The 21,954-nt window shown below is 43.5% G+C and overlaps 1 protein-coding gene across 3 annotated transcripts in view; it reads left to right on the forward strand.

Moving 5' to 3' along the window:
* POLR3E (RNA polymerase III subunit E) overlaps positions 1-21,954 on the forward strand; it is a 29,268-nt gene that overhangs the window by 3,428 nt on the left and 3,886 nt on the right. For all 3 annotated transcript variants that reach the window (XR_011803691.1, XM_027469557.3, XM_005018536.6), the window contains exons 2-18: positions 708-788; positions 1,910-1,960; positions 3,215-3,292; positions 4,773-4,888; positions 5,613-5,695; positions 6,415-6,522; positions 6,992-7,041; positions 7,342-7,461; positions 8,001-8,086; positions 8,969-9,013; positions 9,096-9,187; positions 10,043-10,163; positions 11,779-11,860; positions 14,256-14,315; positions 15,107-15,264; positions 15,562-15,626; positions 17,137-17,633. Coding sequence is in view for 2 of the 3 variants with exons in the window: in XM_027469557.3 (XP_027325358.1) it covers positions 753-788; positions 1,910-1,960; positions 3,215-3,292; positions 4,773-4,888; positions 5,613-5,695; positions 6,415-6,522; positions 6,992-7,041; positions 7,342-7,461; positions 8,001-8,086; positions 8,969-9,013; positions 9,096-9,187; positions 10,043-10,163; positions 11,779-11,860; positions 14,256-14,315; positions 15,107-15,264; positions 15,562-15,626; positions 17,137-17,633 (1,848 nt within the window). In the remaining variant the exon portion in view is untranslated. The remainder of the gene's footprint in view (positions 1-707; positions 789-1,909; positions 1,961-3,214; positions 3,293-4,772; positions 4,889-5,612; positions 5,696-6,414; positions 6,523-6,991; positions 7,042-7,341; positions 7,462-8,000; positions 8,087-8,968; positions 9,014-9,095; positions 9,188-10,042; positions 10,164-11,778; positions 11,861-14,255; positions 14,316-15,106; positions 15,265-15,561; positions 15,627-17,136; positions 17,634-21,954) is intronic.

Consider the following 21,954-nt stretch of genomic DNA (forward strand, 5'->3'; position numbering starts at 1 on the left):
TGTGTCTTGGGGCTGTCACTTAGAAACAGTCTGAAGAGTGTCTGTGCTCAGCTGGGGGACAGGGCTACGACATGTCATTTCGAGGAAATCAAGACCAGCAAAGACCAGCACATTCTCAGGTTGACTGGTCCCAAGCACAGGATTTACACAACCCTTTTTCTTCTCCCAGTTCTTCAGCTGCTCCTCTCTATCTGCTTTCAAGGAAGTTTTCTGAGCATGGAGGCTAGTGAGCTGCACAGCACCATCCTTAGTGACGGTGACAAGTGCTGCGGCTATTTCAGAGCTCACGCGTGCTGACTGACCCGCCAGTGCCCTGTGGATGTGCTGGCTGGCAAACCAGCTGCTACCGGGGTGTAACAGTCACGCAGTGTATAAAAGATGCAGTTTATGCAAGTACAAAAGGCCTGTCCTTCCATCTGCAGAGCACTGATTGAGTGCTTGCTTTCTTATGTAACTGCTGGTTTTCATAAAACTGCAGGAACTTAATTAGCTTTGAGATACCTGCTTGTCTTTTAAATTTGGTGCCAGTTGGTCAAGATTGTGGAGTATTAGGACCTTGTCATGCAAACACGTACGCTCCTTAAAAAAACAGACTAAACGGATTACTGCTGAAAAAAAACACAAGTTAACATGAACAAATACTCTAGGCTACATGTGGTACGTGGCACAGATGTAGTGACTCATATGACATATCTGTTTTCTTTCAGATTGTGCAAAGAAATAAGCCAAGAAAAAGCTTTTTGTATCCTAGCATGGCAAATGAAGAAGATGATCCAATTATACAAGAGGTAAAAGTGTTGTGGCAGCAGTGATCGTACGTGAGGCTTTTCTTGTTTTTTGTTCTAGTTCCTGTTCTTACATTGCTGAAACAAGTCATCAACATCAGTGGTTGTCTGATAACCAGTGACTTGGTCTGTAGAAGGGAATATATTACATGGGCCAAGAACATGGCTTGTGCTATCTGTTGGACCAAAATAATGGTATCCGTGTTGGCAGGCTCAGTGGGTAGATATGCTCACCTTTTTTACCCTTTGTAATCTTTCCACATCAGAAGAAGAACACAGGTGGGGAACTTGCTGGGACCACTATGTATTTTTATTGGCCCCATAGCTCTCTGGTAGCTGAGTCCAAAAAAAAAAAAAATGAATGATTTTGATGAATTAATATCTGTTATATATGAAACTAAAATGTTTTCATGCCCTCTGCTAAAAGAAGCACTTGTGCTCTGATTCGGGACTTCTTTAATGGACTGTTACCAAACAGCAGCCACAGTGTCCTGCTTACTTTGTGTATGAATTAACACACCACAGGTACAAGCAAGGGCAAGCTCATAAAAAGGTCATAAGCCCTGAGGAGTGGGAATTGACAGAAGTGTTGCCAAAAGTACCAAAAATGGAAGCTTCCATATGTGATACTCATGAAACATCTGTGAATTTTACGTATCAGAGGCAAAATGCTAATATTACATCAGATTTGGCTTGTGGGTGTGTCTTGTCTAGCTTGAAAGTTTTTATGACAAAGTACTAGCAAGGAAGTTAACTTTCAGACATGCTGCCAGAGGGAGCATCCTCTTCTTTCTCAGTCAAAGATTTTCCTGTTTCATATCAGATGTTTGCCAAGTTTCCTTAGAAAGAAAAAATGCAGCTAGAGCCACTGTCTCCTGCCTCATCATAGTTGTTTTCTTTTTTTTTTTTTTTTTTTTTTTTCGTTTAAAAGTCTGCTGAATTTCATGTCAAAATTGGTAGGGAGGAGACCTTTGTCAAGACCTTTGTCATGAATGCACTTTATATTACAGTTCATAACAAAAAGCTAAACTTGACAGCATTTGAGCTCTAGGGATTGCACTTGTATCTGAAGTTCCATCTGTCATAGCTGTTACCTGATGAAGGTTGCTTCTCTTGCTTTTCAGATTGATGTGTTCCTGGCCAGAAGTCTACTGGAGAAGCTGTATCTTTTTCAGGTATTCCAGCTAACTTTTATGTAGTGAAAATTTGTTTAAAATGAATTGAACGAGCAATAACTTCACTTATTGGTTCAGCCTGCGGAGATCTTGGGTATAGGCAGACCTTTGTGGGTCTCAGTCAGTTGAAACATTTCATGTTAAATTGTTTGTAAGAGAAGATTTATCATTTATGGCACAGACTTCTCATTAAATCATCCCCTTTAACCACCCTGAGGGAGTTCTAGTAGATTACATAATTTTATTGCAGTTTGGATAGATCTGCAGTGTCTTGGCCATCCTCTGCCATCACTGATTTCTGACACCTTTACTGATTTCGTTAGGACTGGCCCTGTTTAAGGCAGTGTCACCAGTATTCATAAACTGGTGTGAGCCCCCTTATGTAGAGATAGAACAGGTGATGAAAGGTGGAGATACGTTAGGAATTTGGAAGTCTATTTTGTGTTCACTGAATTTCTCTAGTCAGCTTATCTTTGTTATTCCCTTTTCCCATCTGCTAAATGGGAAGTCTGTTGAGGCTGATGGATGAAGTGTTCATTGTAAGCTGGTGATGCTCACTGGCAAAGCACTGCCTGCTGCCCAGGTCCTCTGCACTGCATGCGTAATGTGCTGACACAGGCTGTGTAGCCTTGCCTCTGGGAGACCCACAGTTGCTCCGTTTCAGCATTGCTTCATGAGGGGTTTGTGTGGGTGTTCTGGAGAAATGGCAGCTCTGAGCAGGCTGCAGCTGTGGCTGGGAGATTTCATCTGGGTACCACACTGTCCTCTCAGCAGTCCCACACAGTTCAGGAAAGAGGACCATGTGGCTAAACCTGGCTACATGTTGACTGTGTTCTATAGACTAACACTGCCGGTAAAAATCCACAAATATTTTATATGTAGGTAAATAAATATCCAGAGAATTAATATCGAGGGATGCTTTTTTAATGACTTCTATAATTTCCTTTTTTTTGCTGGACAAATGTGTGGTACTGTGTTCCCATTTCATAGTGTGTAGTGATGGGGGTCAGGTTGGGTGGAAAGGTGGCTGGAGTAACGAGAGTAGAGGACTGAGGGGAAGGCAACAGGCTTTCTAGACCATGCTCCCAAATCTGCTGATGACTCACAGGATCGGATTTCTTGATGTTTCATAACCATGGTGGCTGTATATGTGAGAGGCTCTGTATGTGGGAAGGCAGACAAGATTGAATTATTTTCTGTGAAGTTCTTTGATCTTTAAATGAAGGATTCTTACAAAATTAATGTGTTTTTCAGTATCCAATTCGTCCAGCTTCTATGACATATGACGATGTTACGCATTTATCAGCGAAGATAAAACCAAAGCAACAAAAGGTTGGTTATCATTTGAGTCCAGTCCATATAAGTTGCTTTATACTGTCCAGAATGTACACATTATGCTATTAAGCTGTTATGATTGTGCAACTTGTGGGACCAGACCTCTGTGCTTGGAGGTATGAGAGTGCCTTTCATGGTATGTGTACAGTAGAGTTTAGAAAAAAAAAACAACAGGTTCATAAAGAGAGGAGTTAACGTCATGATGAAAAAACCACGTTTGATTATAAAATCGAACCATTCAGGGAAACGTAGTTACAAATGCTAACTGAGTCTGTACGAGCTTGATATAAAAGGCCTTCCTGATATTTAGAAAAGGGTTGAAGTTTGGAAGCAAGCTTTGTCTTTCAGTGTTACTGTGAGTCTTGATTCCTCTCTTGCTTGCCCGTGAATCATCAGAAGTCCTTTTTAAAGTCAGTGGGGTTGTATTGGTAACGAAAGTAGAACTAAAGCCAGAATTATTGTACTTGCCTACAAAAATGTGTTCTGAACCTGTGGCTATGATTTAAAAATGCCGTGTCATGTAAAAATGCAGAAATATGTTTGATAACGGGATGATGGCTAAAGTGAGTGTGTGTGAACTTTGGAGTTAGGATGCATGTTGTGTTAAGGAAGTCTATTAAAATTAGCAAACATTTGCACTGTAAGCACTGTGTGATAAATCTTCCATCTCAGCCAGGGACTTGTAACTATAGTTCAGTTTACAAGTAACATAAAGGGGGAAAAAAGTGAAGTAACAGCTGTAATACATGAATTTATAAGAGCTTTGGCACACCCTGAGAGAAAATAATCGTATAATTTCAGTATAAGAAGAGAAGTGCTATACAGGAAAACACTTATTTTTGAACATTTGTCTGAACTTTAAAGTTTTAATGTGGAAATAGTTCTGCTTGTAAATAAAAGTTGGGAGGACATTTCTGTACTCGGACCAGTGTAAATTAAGAATAGCTATGAAGTCAGCACGCAGTGCTGCAGTCTTAAGCTGAGCAGAATCGAGACCATTGCCTCTGAAGAGGACATAGTTAATTCATACCAAGTGGTACGAAACTGGAAAGTTTAGGAGGCTATGAATGGATCCTCACTGACGGGGGTGCTGGAAAAATGTTTGTGTATTTGATTTCTACTGGGAAGTAAACTAGACTGATAATGCAGTAGAAGATAAACTAGAAAAGTGAGAGTATTTGTCGGGACTGCCTAAGAACTCTCATTTCTCTGCTTCCATTTATTTACATGGGAGATGATGCATCTCTAGCCTGTTGCTAAAGTGTTCCCACTCTACAAAAGTTTTTATTTTCATATATATATATATATGCTCAACTTTATGTATGAGATTTGCCTTGTGGATTTTGAATGGTGCTGCTTACATATTTAAATTTGCTGTAAACCAATGGAAATGTTCTCAAGCATTGGACTGAAGTTTACTGTGGCAGAACCCCAAATGAATCAATCAATTATCTGTTTGTCCTTTCGTATTATTTAGGTTGAGCTTGAAATGGCCATTGACACTTTGAATCCGAACTACTGTCGCAGCAAAGGAGAACAGATTGCCCTCAATGTAGATGGCACGTGTACAGATGAAACAAATACTTATTCCTCGTAGGTGTCCTCTTTGCCTTCATTTCCTTCTTGTGGTGGCTATAGATATATGCATGTCCACCAGGGCATCGGGGAGAAGTGAAAACAAGCAGATGTGCGATCTCAGGGAGTGCTTTGAACACTAAATTATAAAGCAAGAATTCTCTGAAGTAACCTGTTTTTTGGTGTGCTTCAGTCGTTGATGTTGGAAAACACGTCAGGATTGCCAAGTCTGACCATCAGCCTGACCTATCAAGTTCCAAGCTTGACTTTTACTTCTGATGCAGGCCAGGAGGCCATTGGCCTCCTTGGCCACCTGTTCATTGGGTTGTTGACCCACGCCCCCAGGTCCTTCTCTGCTGAGCAGCTTTGCAGCCACCCCTCCCCAAGCCTGGCCCACTGCATGGGGTTGTTGGGTTGTCATGACCCAGGTGTCGGACCTGGCACTGGCACTTCTTGAATGTCACATGGTTGGACTCAGTGCATTGATCCTACCTAGGCTGCACAGCCTTCCTACCCCAGACCAGATCAATAGTCCTGCCTCACGTGGTGTCATCTGCAGGCTTATTAAGGGTGCACTCAATCCCCTCATCCAGACCATTGATTAAAATGTTAAACAAAACTGGCCCCAATATGTGCTGCATTTGTTGATAGACCGCTTTGGGAATCAGTGATTTCAGGCCTTTAACATCTGAATGCCTCCTTGCCTGTACAATATAATCTTACAGCATTCATCTGTTTGCAGGAAGCTGATGGACAAGCAAACTTTCTGCTCTTCGCAAGCTGCAAGTAATGTTTCCCGCTATGCAGCTGCTGTTTATAGAAAAGGTGACTTCATTTTGCTAACCTCTCACATCAGTGAAACATTCATTCCTGGGTTAAAATAAGACCTGTTTTTTTCTGCGTTTTCAGTAGCATAAGCTCATGTTTAACTGGTGCTTCTTTGAATAAAAGAAAAATGTACCTTACCAATGTCCCCGGAGTCCTTGAGGAGGTCCAGCAAGGCTGTAAATAATATAGCAGAACACTGTAGGTTTGTAAATGCCTCCAAGATCTTAACAGTTCCCGAAGGCTGAAATACACATTTGTAGTTTAAATTTATTTTTTATATTTATATTATTATCTCCATCTGATTGTGGCTGTTTTTTTTTCATGTTCAATGTTTTCTGCCCTTCCCTTGTTTCCTAATGCCATTGTAGAGTTTTGATATGAAGATCATTTGAGGTGAAAATAGGTAGGTTGTCTTCAATGATGTCTATTTCACTACTAGTCTTCTAAAGGATAGGTCAGATCTGAGCCAGAATGAGACTCTCTGTAAGATTTGGCTCCAACACAAAAAGGAAAGTGACAGAAATAGGTCTTGATTTTTCATACTCCTTTGAAATTCTGAGCACTGGATGAATTTTTCACATCACCCCCTTTGTAGTGTATTAAACACTTAATGTTTGATGGAAGCTCTACCATTACAGAGGTGGTGAGATAATGAAAGTGCTGTCCTTGTGTGCTGGAAAACAATAATTTTAACTTATGTCAATTCTCTTTTTCAGGTGAACTTCACCTGACTCCACTACATGGAATTCTTCAGCTGAGGCCAAGTTTCACCTACTTGGACAAAGCTGATGCAAAACACCGAGAAAGAGAAGCTGCTAATGAAGGTAAATGCTACGTGAATTGTGTTTCCTTTTGAAAGGTAGAATACAAGTCCTCTCTATAATTTTATTCATAAGAGTCATTGCATTCCGAAGGTGTGTTTAAAATAACAGCATAGTGATCACAAAGCCATTTCTTTGCTGGATTGTTTTCCTGATAGTATTTTCAGTGTAGCTGCATCAGCACTTTTGTGGGCATGGTGGAGCAGGTTGACAGAGACATAGGAGGCAGTGGGTAATTTCAAAGGGCAGCAGTACGACGTGTCACCCCTGCCAGTGAAAAGTAGCACTGCAAAACTCATGGAAGCTGTTTGTCCTATCGTAGGAGTGGTGTGGTGCTATTATACACTACATAATTTAGAAAGCTGTAGCTGCTAGTTCTGCCTTCTGCCGGAGTTGGCCTCCAAACAGTTACAAATTGGCTTTGGTTGTTTTATTGCAGTGGTGTTTTTATCCTGCTGTGTTTTCTTGGCAGGTGGTGATTCGTCTCAGGATGAAGCTGAAGATGATGTTAAGCAAATTACTGTATGTCCAAATTTCCTTTTTGTAATAGCTCAGGGAACGGTTCACAAGAAAGCATGCTAATTCATACCCAGATAAAAGGGCAGAAAGCTTCAGCTGTTCTGGTGACCATGGGCTTGGGTGGGGAAGCAAGATGGACTTCAAGCTGTTGCACAAGCATAAAGTAAAGATGGCACTGACACCAAGGGGTGATTCGTTTGAGCTAGGGCCCCTAGCTTTTGTTATTTATGTGTCAAATAGATAACACAGGTCTTTTGTTTCAAGGGGTTTGGGGCTCTATGTAATGATATCAAAATCTTCTAGGTACGATTCTCCCGCCCTGAAACCGAACAAGCTCGTCAACGACGTGTTCAGTCCTATGAGTTCCTGCAGAAGAGACAAGCAGAAGAGCATTGGGTTCATCTACATTATTATGGCTTGAAGGTAGGTGTATGCTGGCTGCTGAGGAGACCTGGTGGGCCTGAAGGCTCAGCCAAGTTAAGTCTGGGTCCATAGGATCAGGGAATCAAGAAAAGATGAGAAAGTTTGGTCTGTAGGCTTGAACTTCCCCTGAAATGCTCTGTACCTCCTCTGCTGGATAATGTTTTGGGGTCTCCATACTGGAGAAGGTTTAAAATTGAGAGTTGGACAGACACAGAAGGGTGGGGGTTGGGGCCTAAATCCAAGAATTATTTGGGTTATGACTTATGAACCAGACTTTGTAAAACAGCCAGGGAACCTAGTGTGCTAAGTGTCGTAAATCCCATTGTCTGACCTGACATGCATGTCTGTCAGGAGATTTTGAGGTCACATCACCTGAAATGTTTCCACATCATGGGAGCATCATTCAAAACGGTTGACAACAGAGCATCAGTTAGTGAGATGGAACGCTTGAATGGTGCAGTAATGACAGGGTGACCATCTTCTGGCTTTTTGCGTTTTCAGAATGTGGCAGTGACTCCTGTTTTTCTCCATATCTCCAGGATAGCCGTTCTGAACATGAGCGCCAGTATTTATTCAGTCAAGCTCATGGTCTTGCTGAGAATACAGAATTAATTAAATCTCCCAGGTAAAAGATCTGATGTTTTTCTACAAAAGTTGCAGTAATTTGTTTGGGTTATGTTCAGGGTAGTAAGCAGGCATATTCTTCAAAAATCTTTAGTATTAATATTGCTATCCATGCTAGAAGTTGAATTGTTTAAAAAAGAAGCAAACTAACCTTCAACTTAGGTTGCTTTCTGTGTTTCCATGTACCCTGAGATTAAAACAAGTTGTTTTCACTTGGGATTGTAGCCTTGTACGTGTTATCATCACCTGGCATTATTGTGACTGCAAGTACTGTAAAGAAAGAGCAAAACAAGAGCTCCTTCTGATTAAAGAAGATGAAAACCCTGAAGCCAACAGCTCCCACTGTTAGCAACTCTTATAAAACTTACTTTTGCAATTTGTAAGAGACACCTGAAAGTACTTGAAACTAGTTCATTGTTGTTTCTTACTGACTGCAGGTATGTAGGAATCTTCCCGTGGTGCAGTCAGTAAAAATACTTCTGTGTAAACTGATACAACCATGGCCCAAGTAACAGAAAAGTTGCAGACTGCCTCTCTGTTTAATAGTGTCAGTGTGTTTTTCTTAACATTTAACATCTCAGTGGAGCAGTGCTAGATGTTTTGAGAAGTCTTTTGGATTTTATTCATTCTGCGTGGATACTGGTGATTACATGGGTAGAAATGACTTTGGTTGTTGCTGATTTGACTTTCTACACAGCTTCACATGACCCTGCTCAGTGCTGTCAGAGCACCTGTGTTTAATGTATTTACTCTTGCAGTTCCTCTGTTTGGATGAGGAGTACAGAAGAGCTAGGATTCTGACTCCCATTTACTGCAATATAATTGTACTTAAACTTGGGAGGTCAAGACAAACATTTTAATGATGTGTTTTCTTTTCTTTCAGTGAATATTTAATGATGCTGATGCCTCCAAGTGTAGAGGAAGAGAAGTAAGTGTTTGTTCAGAGTGTTCAACATTGATATTGTCTGAATGCTTTTTCGTAAGCTACAACTCTGCTTGTTTATTTGCAGTGACAAACCAGTGGCTCCGAGCAATGTGCTTTCTATGGCCCAGCTGAGAACTTTACCCCTTGCTGATCAGATTAAGATCCTGATGAAGAATGGTTTGTCACTTTTGTAATCCATTTGCACTTACTTGGTGAATTCTAATTGCCTCAGATAAAATACCTTACCTGATGGTTCCCTGCCAGGCAGAGTGTCTGGCTTTCTGATTCTGTGAAGCATTTGAAAGCTGAAGAGTTGCTTGAGAAGACTGACCGTGTTTTTTGGGGAACAGAAGAACAGTAAGAGCAGAACTGATAGCTGCTCTGTCTCTTAGAATATTTTTCAATTTGATGATAGCTTTCGGGGTACATTTATTTCTGCAGTTACCTCCTGGAATGTGGAGTCTGAGTATGATTTGCAAGAGGAAGGTTAGTGCAACAAGCTGCACTTTGGCATTTTCTTTTCATAGTTGCCAGTAATACGCATTTCTTGATTGTCCTCTAAGAGTTTTATTCTGTCTCTTCAGAGTTACCATCTGATGAGAGCAAATCCTGAGGACATTGGCTTAGGAGCTTCCTATCTTGTCAGGTGTCTCCGTTTCCAAATATTGCCAAAGACATAGACAAAGACATATTGACATATACTGACAAAGTATATTGACATATACTGACAATATTGACAAAGACATTTTTTGTTGTGGGGGGGGGAGGAGGGGAGGGGTGGTTGTTATACATGCATTAGTTTGGGACCGATTAAGCTAATGAACTTTGTTGCAACATGAACAGATATTTTTGGAACATTTGCTGACTACAATGAAGGGGGTGTTCTAGAATTTAGTTTTTGATATTTTTCATAAGATACATCTGTGACCTAGAATTTGAGCATAAGCATAAATCATAATATCCTAGAGTTATAAATCTGTCTGCATTGTGTATTGAGGAAGCCCTTAATCTGATGTGTGATTTGCCTTTCAGTGAAGGTCATGCCATTTGCAAATCTGATGAGTTTGCTAGGCTCTGGGACTGACTCTACGGCAGTTCTCCGCTGTATACAGCAGGTGGCAATGCTGGTCCAGGGAAACTGGGTGGTGAAGAGGTATGGCTTGTCTTTGTTACTGGGATGTGTCTTTCTGCTGTAAGGAGAGAAACAGAACAATAGATTTTATATAGGCATCTTCATTGTGTCCCAAAGTAGCCATGTTCTAAACTTACAGTGCTGTAAAATCTTGATTTATTATGTTGTGCTTTGTTCTGTGGTTAGGTATTAAAAATTCAATGGCTGATGCTAGATAACAGTACTGCAGTCCCTACCCCATAAAATAATGGGTGAGACATGATGTAATCTGTATTTGGATTTGAGTTCTGTCAGGTTTTCGGTGTTGTCTTTGCTCATATTCTTTTGTGATAGGACAGTCCTGAATCTTTCCAGGGATTAATGTCAAATATAAACACAGAAAACTAAACCAATTTCAACTATAATATTTCTTAGATAAATTCAGTCAGAGATCTTTGTGCAGTCACCTTGCTGTTCATCAGTGGGTGCTGATCTTGTCAGCTGAAAGCATTGCCTGCCTTACAGAGGGTAGTTTTACCTGTGGTAAAATGGCATTACCTGCCATAAGTCATGTGGGATGCTGTCTGTACTGCCTGACACAGATACTGGATCATCCTCCTGTTTATTAGGTTAATGCATCCCACTGGGAGTTGAAGTCTGAAGAGCAGTGTGATTTATTTTTTATTTTTTTTAACCTGGGTGGAGCACTGCATGCAGAGAATTACAGGCTGTGGAATAGCTCTCTGTGCTGAGTGGCACCAGTTACCAGTCCCAGTCTGTTAGCAGGGTGTCTCAGCTATTGTGATATGGGCCTGCATTAGCAGTATTAAAGGTTTCAGTCCCTGCTGTCCCTCCAGCCATTCCAGAAGGAAGCTGGGTGCAAATTAAGACAAGGTTTTAGCACTCTGATTGTTTTTGTGTTATAACTAATTCTTTGCTATTTGTCTGAGGAGCCTGCATGTATCTCTAGTAGATGTAGCCTGTTTGGGATGGTTAAACACACAGCAGCGCCCACACACACCCCAGAGCTTTAAGTGGAGAGGCAGCCCATTTCTGTAGCCTGAGTAGGATCAGGATCATGAACCTAGGATGCCTTGAGGCTTTAGAGACCATGGAAATGAATATCATCCAGTTGGTTTTACAAGCAGATAAGGACACAAGGGTGGTGTTCGTCCTCAGGCTGGTTGGTTTGAGCATGAGATCTCATAGCACTGTTCTCTTTCATCCTTGATTATGGGGAAGGAGATTTAAAACAAAGCAAAAAAAACCACTTCATTCTCACAGATCAGCATTTTGGCTAAATGCTTCATTTACGTCTGCATACCAGGTTAGCCTAAGCATTTCTTAGGCTCACATTGGTCTTGTTTACACCAATCCAAGGGAGGATAGGCTTTGCAAGAACAAAGCAGAGCTTGTACCTGTGTTGCACGCATCTGCTAGTCACAAGGCTGGGCTTTGCTGGTGTAAGCCCTTTTTGTACTAATGTAATTGCAGTGGGGTAATTACGCCAATATTAATTCCTTTAATGAAAACGATGCTTTGAATAAAGGTATAATTTAACTGCAGAACAGGGAGCACACGTTTGTTATGTTAATCTTTGCCAATGCCATTTTTTGGACTACCCAGTAACTAATTTATCTTTCTTTTTAATTAACAGTGATGTCCTCTACCCAAAAGATACTTCTAGTCCACATAGTGGAGTCCCTGCAGAAGTGCTTTGTAGAGGGAGAGACTTTGTTGTAAGTACAAAAGAGTTTGTTGTTTCTAAAGGAGAACACAGGTGAGGTTTGCCTGAGAGCTATGGCATTGCAAAACTTGGCTGTTCTACTGCAACAAGATGTTTCTTCCACAGAAATTATTTGTACTTTAATCCTTATGGTGGTGTTACAAGTCTGCCATGGGAGAGTTGGTGTGGATTGACATTGTGGCTGTCTGGTAGGTTCAGATTGCTAGTCACTAACAGTATGTGATATGCATCACTTTCTAATAAATGTTATAGAGCCACTGTCACCCAAGCCCCACGATGTGGGGCTTACAGAGAAGCCAGGACTGGATAATGAAGGGCTTGTTTCCCCTGATACATTTTCGTGGGCTCCGGACCATGAGGTCTCAGGAGGGCAGTGTGGGTAAGCCTTATGCTCCCTGAGCAGGCACTGTTGGCCTTTAAAAGGGACTTTATTCCCGGGAGTTGCTAATCAGTGAAAGGACTTTGTTCCCAGGCACCTTCTATGAGCAGTGGCTGCACATGGAAGTTGAAATGAATACAGGTCTTGTAAACACGTAACCACAGCAAAGAGGAACAACCTCTGCATTGTGTTAATTCTTTCCGCAGTTAGTGAAAAGAAAGTTCCTAAGTGGTTCCGAAGTTCATAGTCAGTTTATGGCTTCCACCCCATCAAAAAAAAAGCTAAGTGCACCGCTCTTGTTTTTTTCAGGTAGACCTGACTGTTCCCTTTGTTTGCAAAGTTTGTTTGTAAGATTTAACTGTTAGGGGCACGCTGTGCAGGAGATCTTAAGGATATTACAGTTCTAGTGTAAGGTAAAACTGATGGTGATTGAAACTGACTTCTCATTGTGTCTTGATGTCTGCCCAGGACACTGCCATATGGAGACCTGGAATCAGGTGTGACCCAGTGACATTACTCTTTAGGGCACAGCAGATTAGGTGACATGTCATGTGTAAAGTTCTAGGGACCAGCAATTATTATTGTTCTTGGTTAAGTAAGTGGTAGTGTTTGGCAATTAAAATGTAAAGATAAATTGTTTTCATTTAAAATGTCAAATATACCTGGTGTGAGAAATTGATCTGTGTTGATCTTAAAAGGCAAGTAATTTTCTGAATTGCTCTGCAACAGGCAAAAGATTAAGATGTTGGAAAATAACATCAATTTTTCTGGCTTTCAGACAAAATGAAATGTTTTATTCATAAGGCTCAGGAATACTATGTAATGTTACCTGTGGAGAAAACAGGTCTTCCAGCTTAAAAAGTGAACTTTATTTTCCTGTACATATTTGTGTAGAGTAATTTATAAGATTAAAAAATATTTTACTCTTATTTTAAATATTTTAAAAGGCTAGTAGTTACTTTAGTGTTAAACTGTTCCGGACTACACTTTGAGGGAGAGAAGGTAATTTGTGTCTTTCCTGAAAGCTTCTGTTTTTTTTTTTTTGTCTCAGCTTCTCACATAATTTCAGAGAACATGAGAACAGTTGAGGGTAAGGTGTCTCATGAGGACTGGCTGCCTCAGAGTTGTGTACAGGGGGAGATGACAGATCTGTTTCCTTTGGACAGCAGCTTCTTGTGCTTCAAAACAGAAGTGCCCTGTGCCCTAAAGTGACTGGTGATTTTGTGTGTTTGTGGGCAGAGAGAAGCTGAATCAGAGAGAAGGATCCATGTGTGACGTGGAAGGGCAGGGAGAAGCTGGCAGTAATGAGATTTTGAATTCTTAACAACATTATTAATACACACATACTAAGGTTGTAGTCTATTTAAATGGAGACAGGAAGAAATCAAAGGTCATTTTCAGGCAGTGGCAGTTCTGCCTGAATCCTCAAGTATCCTGCTAGCCTGTTCTCAGTGTGTTAGACCTTGGGAACTGCTCAGCAGAGCAGCTGGCTTTTCCATTAACCAGAGACACACATGTGAGTGAAAGGCCATCTTGGCACACCTGTGACTGTGGTGTGCATTGAAGAAGGCAGCAGACACTTTTGAGGAGTTTGTCTGCTGCAGCCTTCGACAGGCACTGCATCCATAGTAGTGGATGAAGGGTTTCTTTAGGTTGATGAGTACCTGTGCTAAAGCTGAGTCTGAGGTGTGGATTCTGGAGACCCAGCATCACTGCAGTAGGTTTTCTTTTAGAAGTGAAGTGAAGTGAAGTCTGAGTTCAAAAGATTCTTCACAGCTTTTGTAGTCAAAGATTCACCAAGGCAAACCATGAACTCTCAAAGCTTTTAATATTGTTTTCATGGCCATTTGAGGAAGGAATAAGGTCATAAAGTGTTTTCCCACTACCTGTATTGAGCATTGCCTGCTTCCGTTTTTCTGGTAACATTATTCAACAGTGTTGTTACTATGACTTCAGTAAGGAAACTCCTAAATATAGCTACTAGGGTTTCTCCTTTGTTTCCTCTCAGATGTGGAAGTTCACCCAGGGCCGCTGGGTTGTGCGAAAGGAAGTGGCAGCAGTTACAAAAGTGAGTGACTTTTTCTTTCTAAATCAGAAATGGGTGGTAAGTGTTGGGCATTCTCCGCAAGTGCTGCTGCAAGACTTTTCTTTTGGATTTGCTGTGCCTGCATTACTGCTGACTTGCAGTGTTGCTACCCAAGGCATGGCTTCACTTTGGAATAGGTACAGATACTCTTTATAGAAACATTTCAAGCAGCTCCCACGGTTACCACAGTTCCACAGGATGCAACTGTCTTGCTAGAACAACTCAGGCCCCTGAATATTCTGCTAAAACTGGTACATGAATGAGAAACGTAATGTAAAGAGGGAGGAAAAAAAAGCATTTCCTTAAAGTGCAATTAAATGACAAAACATGCGGCAGTTTATGCACAGACGGGCTACTTTTGGAATGTTAGATCCAGTGCTTCTTAAAAGCTATGCATGTATAGATGCAGCATGTCTGACCTGGAGCTCTAAAATTAGATTAGAATTGTAGAATATGCTTCTCTTCACAATGATGAATCTTTTCATCTCAGTTGGGAAACTCCCTTTTCTTTACAAAACATGCCACGAGCTATTTGACTCTCAGATGATTAATCACCACTGCTCTCTGAAGTGCAGTGCCTTTAACGTTGTGTGAAAGTGCTGGTGCTGCAGAGGATAACTATCTTCCACTTACCTGGGCGTGTGTTTGTGAAGGTGCCCCACGTACACAGAGTCAGTCCAACTCCACCTGTCTCATGGAGCAATACTCAGCATTGCACGGCTGCCGATGTCCAATGTAAACTGACTTCCATCTTTTTTTTCTTTTTCTTATAGCTTTGCCCAGAAGATGTGAAAGACTTCCTAGAGCACATGTCTGTGGCAAGAATAAACAAAGGTTGGGAGTTCATGCTCCCTTATGATGAAGACTTTGTTAAGAAGCATCCAGATATAGTTCAGAGGCAACATATGCTGTGGATGGGCATTCAGGCCAAGTAAATTACTTGCTTTATTTTGGGGAATAAGCTAGAAATTGAGAACTCTCTAGCACAAAGTTTCTGTAGACATTGATAAATAATGAGATCTGCATTGCTTCTGAGATACACCCCTCACAGTCACCAGGGGTGGGGAGGGAAAGACATCCCCAAATCATTCAAGTCATTCATTCCTGGTGGCTCCCTGAAGATCAGCTTTTCAGAAATGAAGTGTTCTGGCTAATGGCTAGAGCCGATGTGGCTGCATGCAAGCATAACAACAGAAGCTCTATTGGTGTATTTTTCTTTGTTTTTCAGATTAGAAAAGGTCTATAATCTCTTAAAGGAACACTTGACACCAAAGAAACAAGAGACACAATCAGGTAAATGGATTTGTGTTTGGATTGTCTTGAAGCAAGGGCATATCTCTGTATTTCTGGGTGTAGTGGTTTGGAGTGTCTGTTTTTGAATGTGGTGGGGACTGGTGGTGTTTTGTTTCTTTTTTTTTTTTTCTTTCTTGTGATTTCCCCTGTATTAGTTAAAAACATCTTGGTCTTTGCTAATATCTTCACTAACTAATCCTGGGGTTTACACGCTGTAGTAGAGCAGGGATGATTCCTTGACACCGGGGACTCTGTATCTGATAGTGTAAAATCAGCTGAAGTCAGCTGGTTCTGTTAACCACTTCCTCACTTACGGCAGCATGTATGCTCTAGGGATGTAAGCAGCTCCTGAAGAGAGGACAGGACCATTACACAATTAATTCTCACCTCTCTGTTTTTTATTATTATTATTTATTTATTTCCCCTGATTTGCACTGGGCTGTCTGTGGTGTGGTTGAGGGCTGAGCAGTTAATAAAGAATGTGTTTGTCAGGGGGCTGTAAGGAGGTGTGAAGCTCTTTTTTTTGACGTTCCCCCCACACCCTCCCATGGATGCCAGTAAGGATATTAAGGTAGCTGTGCCACAGTCCTAAAAGATTTTGAAAACTTGAGATTGCAGAGAGTTTTAACTAGGCATTTGGCTCACTGCCAGACACTGGAGCCAGTGAAGAGTGTAAGCAGAACTGACAAACGTGCACGGGAATCCATCTCAATACCCTGTATCTGATCTGCTTGGAAGGATTAGGTGTTCGGTTGTTCGGAGAGGATTAGTGGGCCTATCAGAAGAGGAGATAACAGCATGTGTGCTGTGTGGGCTTTTGCCTTAAATACAGCACTCCTTCCTGTGGGATTGGGACTGGATTCCTCTTTTCTCAACACGCCTTTTCAGTTTTGGATTGCTGGGTGTGGAGAGGACACCAGAAGAGGTGCCAGGATTGCATGGGAAAGGACACCCTCCTGTGCATTTCCCCTCATGACTGTGTATTGATACTTAGCAGAGGGTCTCAGACTTCCGTACTGTGCACCTCATGCTAAAAAAGTGTTCAGATTCACTGTTAACCCCTGCAGTATACTTGTTCTACCTATAGGACATCTTTGTGCTGGCTGTGGCAGTTGCTGCAGTGAGCCCAACCAGCCTCTGCATACTCGTTTTTTTCTTTTTTTGAAGTTGTCAGGTAAAGAAGTACTTGGGTCACAAGTAAAGATATGTAAGTAATCTGTATCTTGGTTTCCTGATTTGTGCAAAAGGCCCTAGTGGCTGAACAAATACACTTTCTCCTTGCTGCAGGTTCCTTCTACAACTGGTTTGCTTACCGTTACTGACATGTTTTTTTTTTTAAGGTTAAAAAAATAAAAAATAAAATCTAATGCACAAACCATGCTTATGCCTTAGATTTTGCAAGTAGAAATTGTTTCCTGGCTTTATTTTACTACAAGCCTTTCAAGAAACATCCTGCAAGGCTGGAGTCCAGGTTGTGGTGAGTTTTATGGTGCCTTTTGTTCTTCGCTAGGTCATCCGTTGGTGGTTTCTGGGGAGCAAAGAGTCAACATGGCTAAAGCGAGAGTCAAGCAGAACTACGGGCAGCTGGAGAAGGAGTTCCAGAAGCAAAAGGCAGAGCTGAAATCAAATGACGCTTCAGCTAAGATGGATATCTCCAATATCCGCATCAAAGAGGAGCCTGTGAGCGATGAGGAGCCCATGGACACCTTGGCTTATGAGGGCATGAACAACGGCGTTGTCAACGGCCTCCACGCCGAGGAGGACTCCATGGACACCTTGAACGGCCACTTGCCTGGAGGCTGCGGTGACCGGGTGGCCCAGGAACTGAAGGCGTTTGTGTCCTCAACGTTTAAGAAACAATTTGTACTCACCCTGAGTGAGCTGAAACGGTTGTTTAACCTTCACTTAGCCAGTCTGCCTCCAGGACACACGTTGTTCAGTGGCATTTCAGACAAAATGTTACAGGACATGGTGCTGGACACTGGCTGCAAACAAATTTTGGTGCCTGTAAGTATTATTTTTTTTTTTTTCCTCTGGTGTTTAGGGAGGAGGGATGGGGGCCAGTTAAATGTCTGAGCTGTGAAATGTTTGTCTTGGGCTGGACTGGAAGAAAGACGTCCTCTGAGTAAGCATCCAATACTGGATCTGTTGAAACTGCCGGAGGTTTGTCTGAGGTCCTGCTTCTGGCAGGCTCTGCTTTCTCTGCTGCGGGATAATGCTCGCAGCGCAGTTGGCTCTGGGGCTCTTCCCACCTCCGAGGTGTGGGGCTGCAGTGACTCAGGGTCTCATTGCTCCTGTTTCAGTAACACGACCTAGGGCAGTCCTGGAGCTCTTCCCACCAGCTTTCTGCGAGTTGCACAAGCTCCTGACAGGGATGCTGCTGGGGAGGAGAGGTGATGGTTGTTGCCTGGCCCAGCGGGGCACAGCCAGCAGAGCCCTCTGGGAAGCGCCAAACCCTATCTCCAGCAGGTTTCTTGGGCCCGTCCTTTTCCTCCAGGATTGTTCAGAGATGTCTTTGTTTGTTTGTCTGTGTAGAAATGACATGTGTGATTGCGTGAGTCACAGCAACCGTTGTGTGACAGCAGATTGCTTAGGAAGGAAAAAGAAATTTGGCATCGTGGGAAATAGCCTAAAAGGAAAATAATTTTACGAGTCATCTGGCAGTGCTGATTGTTTTGCAACCAGAAAGAGATCGGGAGTCGGCTGCCTTTGGTGAGAGAGAAGAGACGTGTGAACTGCTTGAGAGAGCAGGCGAGGCAGAAAGAGCAGGGAGCAGGCAGCCTGATGAGAGAGCCTGGAGCATGGGAGTTGGGAGCCAGCTCAGGAATAAGGAGGCAGAAATAACATGTTCAATCATGTGCAGAGTGCGTGTTGTGGCACCGGGGAACCTCGTAACAGACGTGAGGTGCCACAAGGGAGGCCACCGAGCTTGGTAATTTCTGCTTTCTCTCCTGACAGCTTCCAAGTCCTGGGGTAATGCTGGGCTGGCGCTGCCTCCTGCTGCTGGAGAGACTCTCCTTTGTACATAGTGTAGGATGTGCGTTCGCTGTGCTGGTGGCAAATAGCTGAGGTCATTGCTGCTGTCTTAATTGGAACTGGGACTGCTTTGCTTTGGAAATGCTGGGAATTTGGGAATGAGTTCATCCCGTCTTCGCTTAAAGGCTGTGAGGAGTGAAAGTGGGATAGGTTCTGCTTTTCAAAAGACAACCTAAATAAAATCCTCCTGAGCACAGGTGGTTGGGAACTTTCTGTCTGGGAAGTCCTGTCACAGGAGCCCCGCAGAGGTGTGGAGATGGCACTGGAAGGTCTCTTGCTGGAGGTCTGCTGTAAGTTTTACTTCTGCTTACCCAAAACGTGAGATCTTCTACAGGAGCCTGCACAAGCCTGTACTGTTATCAGCCATGTAAATTGTTAGCCCCCAAGCCTCCAGCTCATGCTCCAGGGAGGTGGCAGAGGTGCCTGGGCTGGTTTTACCCTTTGCATGGGCTCATATGTTTCAGTATCTCTTGATCATTCCCCTGGACAATTTTGTTTGAACCCACCGAGGCTGCCTGAGCTCAGTGGAAGCCTGGAGGGTTGTTTAGCCTGGGATTTCGTAGTTAGTTGCTCATTAGTTTTCTGTAATTGAAACGGCTTTGGTGATAAAAATCAATGATCTGAGGTAATTAAAGTGATGTTCTGTGGGGGGTGAAGACACTTTTGACTTGCACATTGCCCTATTATGGAAAACGTGTTGCTGGAAACAACAATAGAAACCTAGGCAGTGGAATGCCGGCTTTATTTACAAAGCTGACCTGCTGCACCTGGGGCACAAGATAAATAGTATTTGTGGGGAGCCAGGAGAGGTGCCAGGCCATCTGTAAGTGAGGCCGGGAAGATGCCTGCAGGGTGCTGTGTTTGCCTGTGCTTTGTAGCATCCTCGGCCAGGAGGGACAAGCAGGTCTGGAAAGCGAATCCCAGGCAGGCAGATGCTCCCCGAGCGCTGAGGGGGAGCGGGTACGCAGCGGTGGCTGGTTCCTGCTGGCTCCCTTCCCCACTCCGTGGCGTGGCCAGGCTCTGCCCAGACCTGGGAGCTATTTTGGAGCAGTCGGGAAATGATGTCAGCATGGCTTCCTCCTGGCTGGGGTAGCAGGAGGGGTGCCTGTGTGTGCTGCCCCGCTCTTACAGGGAGCAGGGCCGCATCACCCCGAGGGCAAAGCACAGCAGTTTGCCTCTAAGGTTGTTTCGGCAGATGAGTTTTTCTGGCAGCGTCAGCCCCCTGCAGACTGGTGTTGCAGGAACACGGGGCTGTCTGGCAGAGGCTATTTTTAGGACATGCTCAGTGCTCCAGCTAGATGCATCCCAAAGCCAAGGGCTCCTCCCCAGCAGCTTCCCTTGTAACGTGGCAGCCCTGGGACACGGGCAGCAAGTTGTCCAAAAACTCTGCGATGGCTCTGGGGGCTCACAGCAGGAAGGGCACGGGTTAAATGTTATAAAGAAGGGCTTTAAGGCAGTGGAGAGCTGTTTCAAGGTGAGACTGTAGAGGCTAAGATAATGAATATGGCAGAGAGCGTGTATGGGAGGGCAGGACAGCTGGACAGAGCTGTATGTCTCTCTGAGGAGCCTTTGGTGGCATTTCCGTCCCCTGAGGACCAGAAGTGACAGCAGCAAGCAAGCAGGGAGCTGCTGGCACCAGTCTGTGCAGCAGTTTACGGAGTGAGGCTGGGCAAGGGGAGGAGGTTCTGTGTTTTTTCCCAAATAAGTATTGTGTTGCTTTGGAGGCAGTTTCCTTGCTGAATGGCCAGAGAAGTGCAGCTGTGTTCCGGCGTGGCTGAGGCAGGAGTTTGCACTGGTGGCTTTCCCAGAGCGAGGCAGTGCGTAGCTCAGTGCTTGTGCTGCCCTGCAGTTTGCTTCTCCTGCTGCAGCTATCAGGAGAGAGGCTGAAGGGTTTGATTTTATCTGTGCTGAAAGCATACAAGAGGTTGTACTCCTCAATACATGGCATGTCCATATGAGAAGAGAAGTGTGTCAGGTGTTATGAGCCTAATAAACCTGAGTCCTGCCTCTGAACCAAGTAGGAAACTGTGTTATATTCCAGCTGTTTGGGCCAACGTGGGAGCTAAAGCTGCTAATCCCGATGGACAAAATGCTTCTCCTCTGCAGTAAGATCAGAGGCATTGTGTGAAAGGAGAGGCTGATCTTTCATTCTGTGATGCACGAGTCTCTTGGCGTGGTGTGGGAGAGGCTGGGAAGAAAGGTGTGTTTTGTACAAGCAGCCAGGATTGAGGAATACTGGAACAATCAGGATGGGCTTGTTAGCTTTTCTGAGATGATTGATTGAGGTCGTCTGGGCGGTTAGCAAGGAATAAATTGTTAGTGACAGACAGGAAGAGACATGTCAGGAGTGAAGGCATATTCCAGCATTGCTCGCTAGTTAGTGTTCCAAGGGGAGATGATAAGGCAAATGGACGGTATTCTGGTTTTTTTTTAGGAGTTTGGAGCATGGAGGAGAGGCAGTTGTATTCCTCCTGTGTGCAGGGGCATGAGGCTCTGCTTCAGAAAAAACGAATGGTGTTTCCTTAGCTTGGCATATGGGGGGAAAAAAAATAACACTTCAGTTTTGGAGCCTGAAATGAGCAGGTGTCTGGTTCACTCTCCATTGGTGTTCAGTCTTCAGGAGTCCTGTAGTGTGTCTCAGAGCAGAGATCACAAATGCAGCAGAAGCACAGTGCTTGTCAGTCATACCAACCTGGGAGCAGTGAAGCAGATACATCCAGGTTAGAGTCTGAATGTCTGAAACTGGCCACTGGAGACTTAAAAATCTCCAGAAAGACCCTGCAGTGCACTTGATGCTCAGTTGAATAATGCTTTGCGTGTTCTGGAAACAATGCGTCTGACAGGAAAAGCCTATACGTCTTGCAGTGAAATACTGGCTGAGGTGCAAGCCTTAGCACTGCTGTTCTGGCACTTGGTGGTTGTCCTCTCTCCAACAGGAAACTGTGCCCATGCCCCCCATTCAGGGGGTCCAGAGTGCCCAGCAGCCCCAGTTTAAAGTTCTGAAATGGTTGGTGGTGTGCCTGTCACCCTGCTGAGGATTACCCCAATGTGACCAGAAGCATCAGTCAGACATCACTTGGACATACTAAGGCACAGATCAGGATGCTGGAGTGCTCGTCCTATTCTCTAGGCCATAATTACCCCCTGGTTCAGGGTCTGTGTGCTGCAGGATGGATTACACGTGGCTTGTGTTCCTTGGCTGCGGGATGGATGTGCCTGTGCAGGCATGGGGGCTACCGGAGGGAAGTTACTGCTTTGAGTGTGGGGTGGGAGAGGAGCCTGTGTTGTTTCA

Source organism: Anas platyrhynchos, chromosome 15 (genome assembly GCF_047663525.1).
Source record: "Anas platyrhynchos isolate ZD024472 breed Pekin duck chromosome 15, IASCAAS_PekinDuck_T2T, whole genome shotgun sequence".
NCBI classification, from domain to species: Eukaryota; Metazoa; Chordata; class Aves; order Anseriformes; family Anatidae; genus Anas; species Anas platyrhynchos.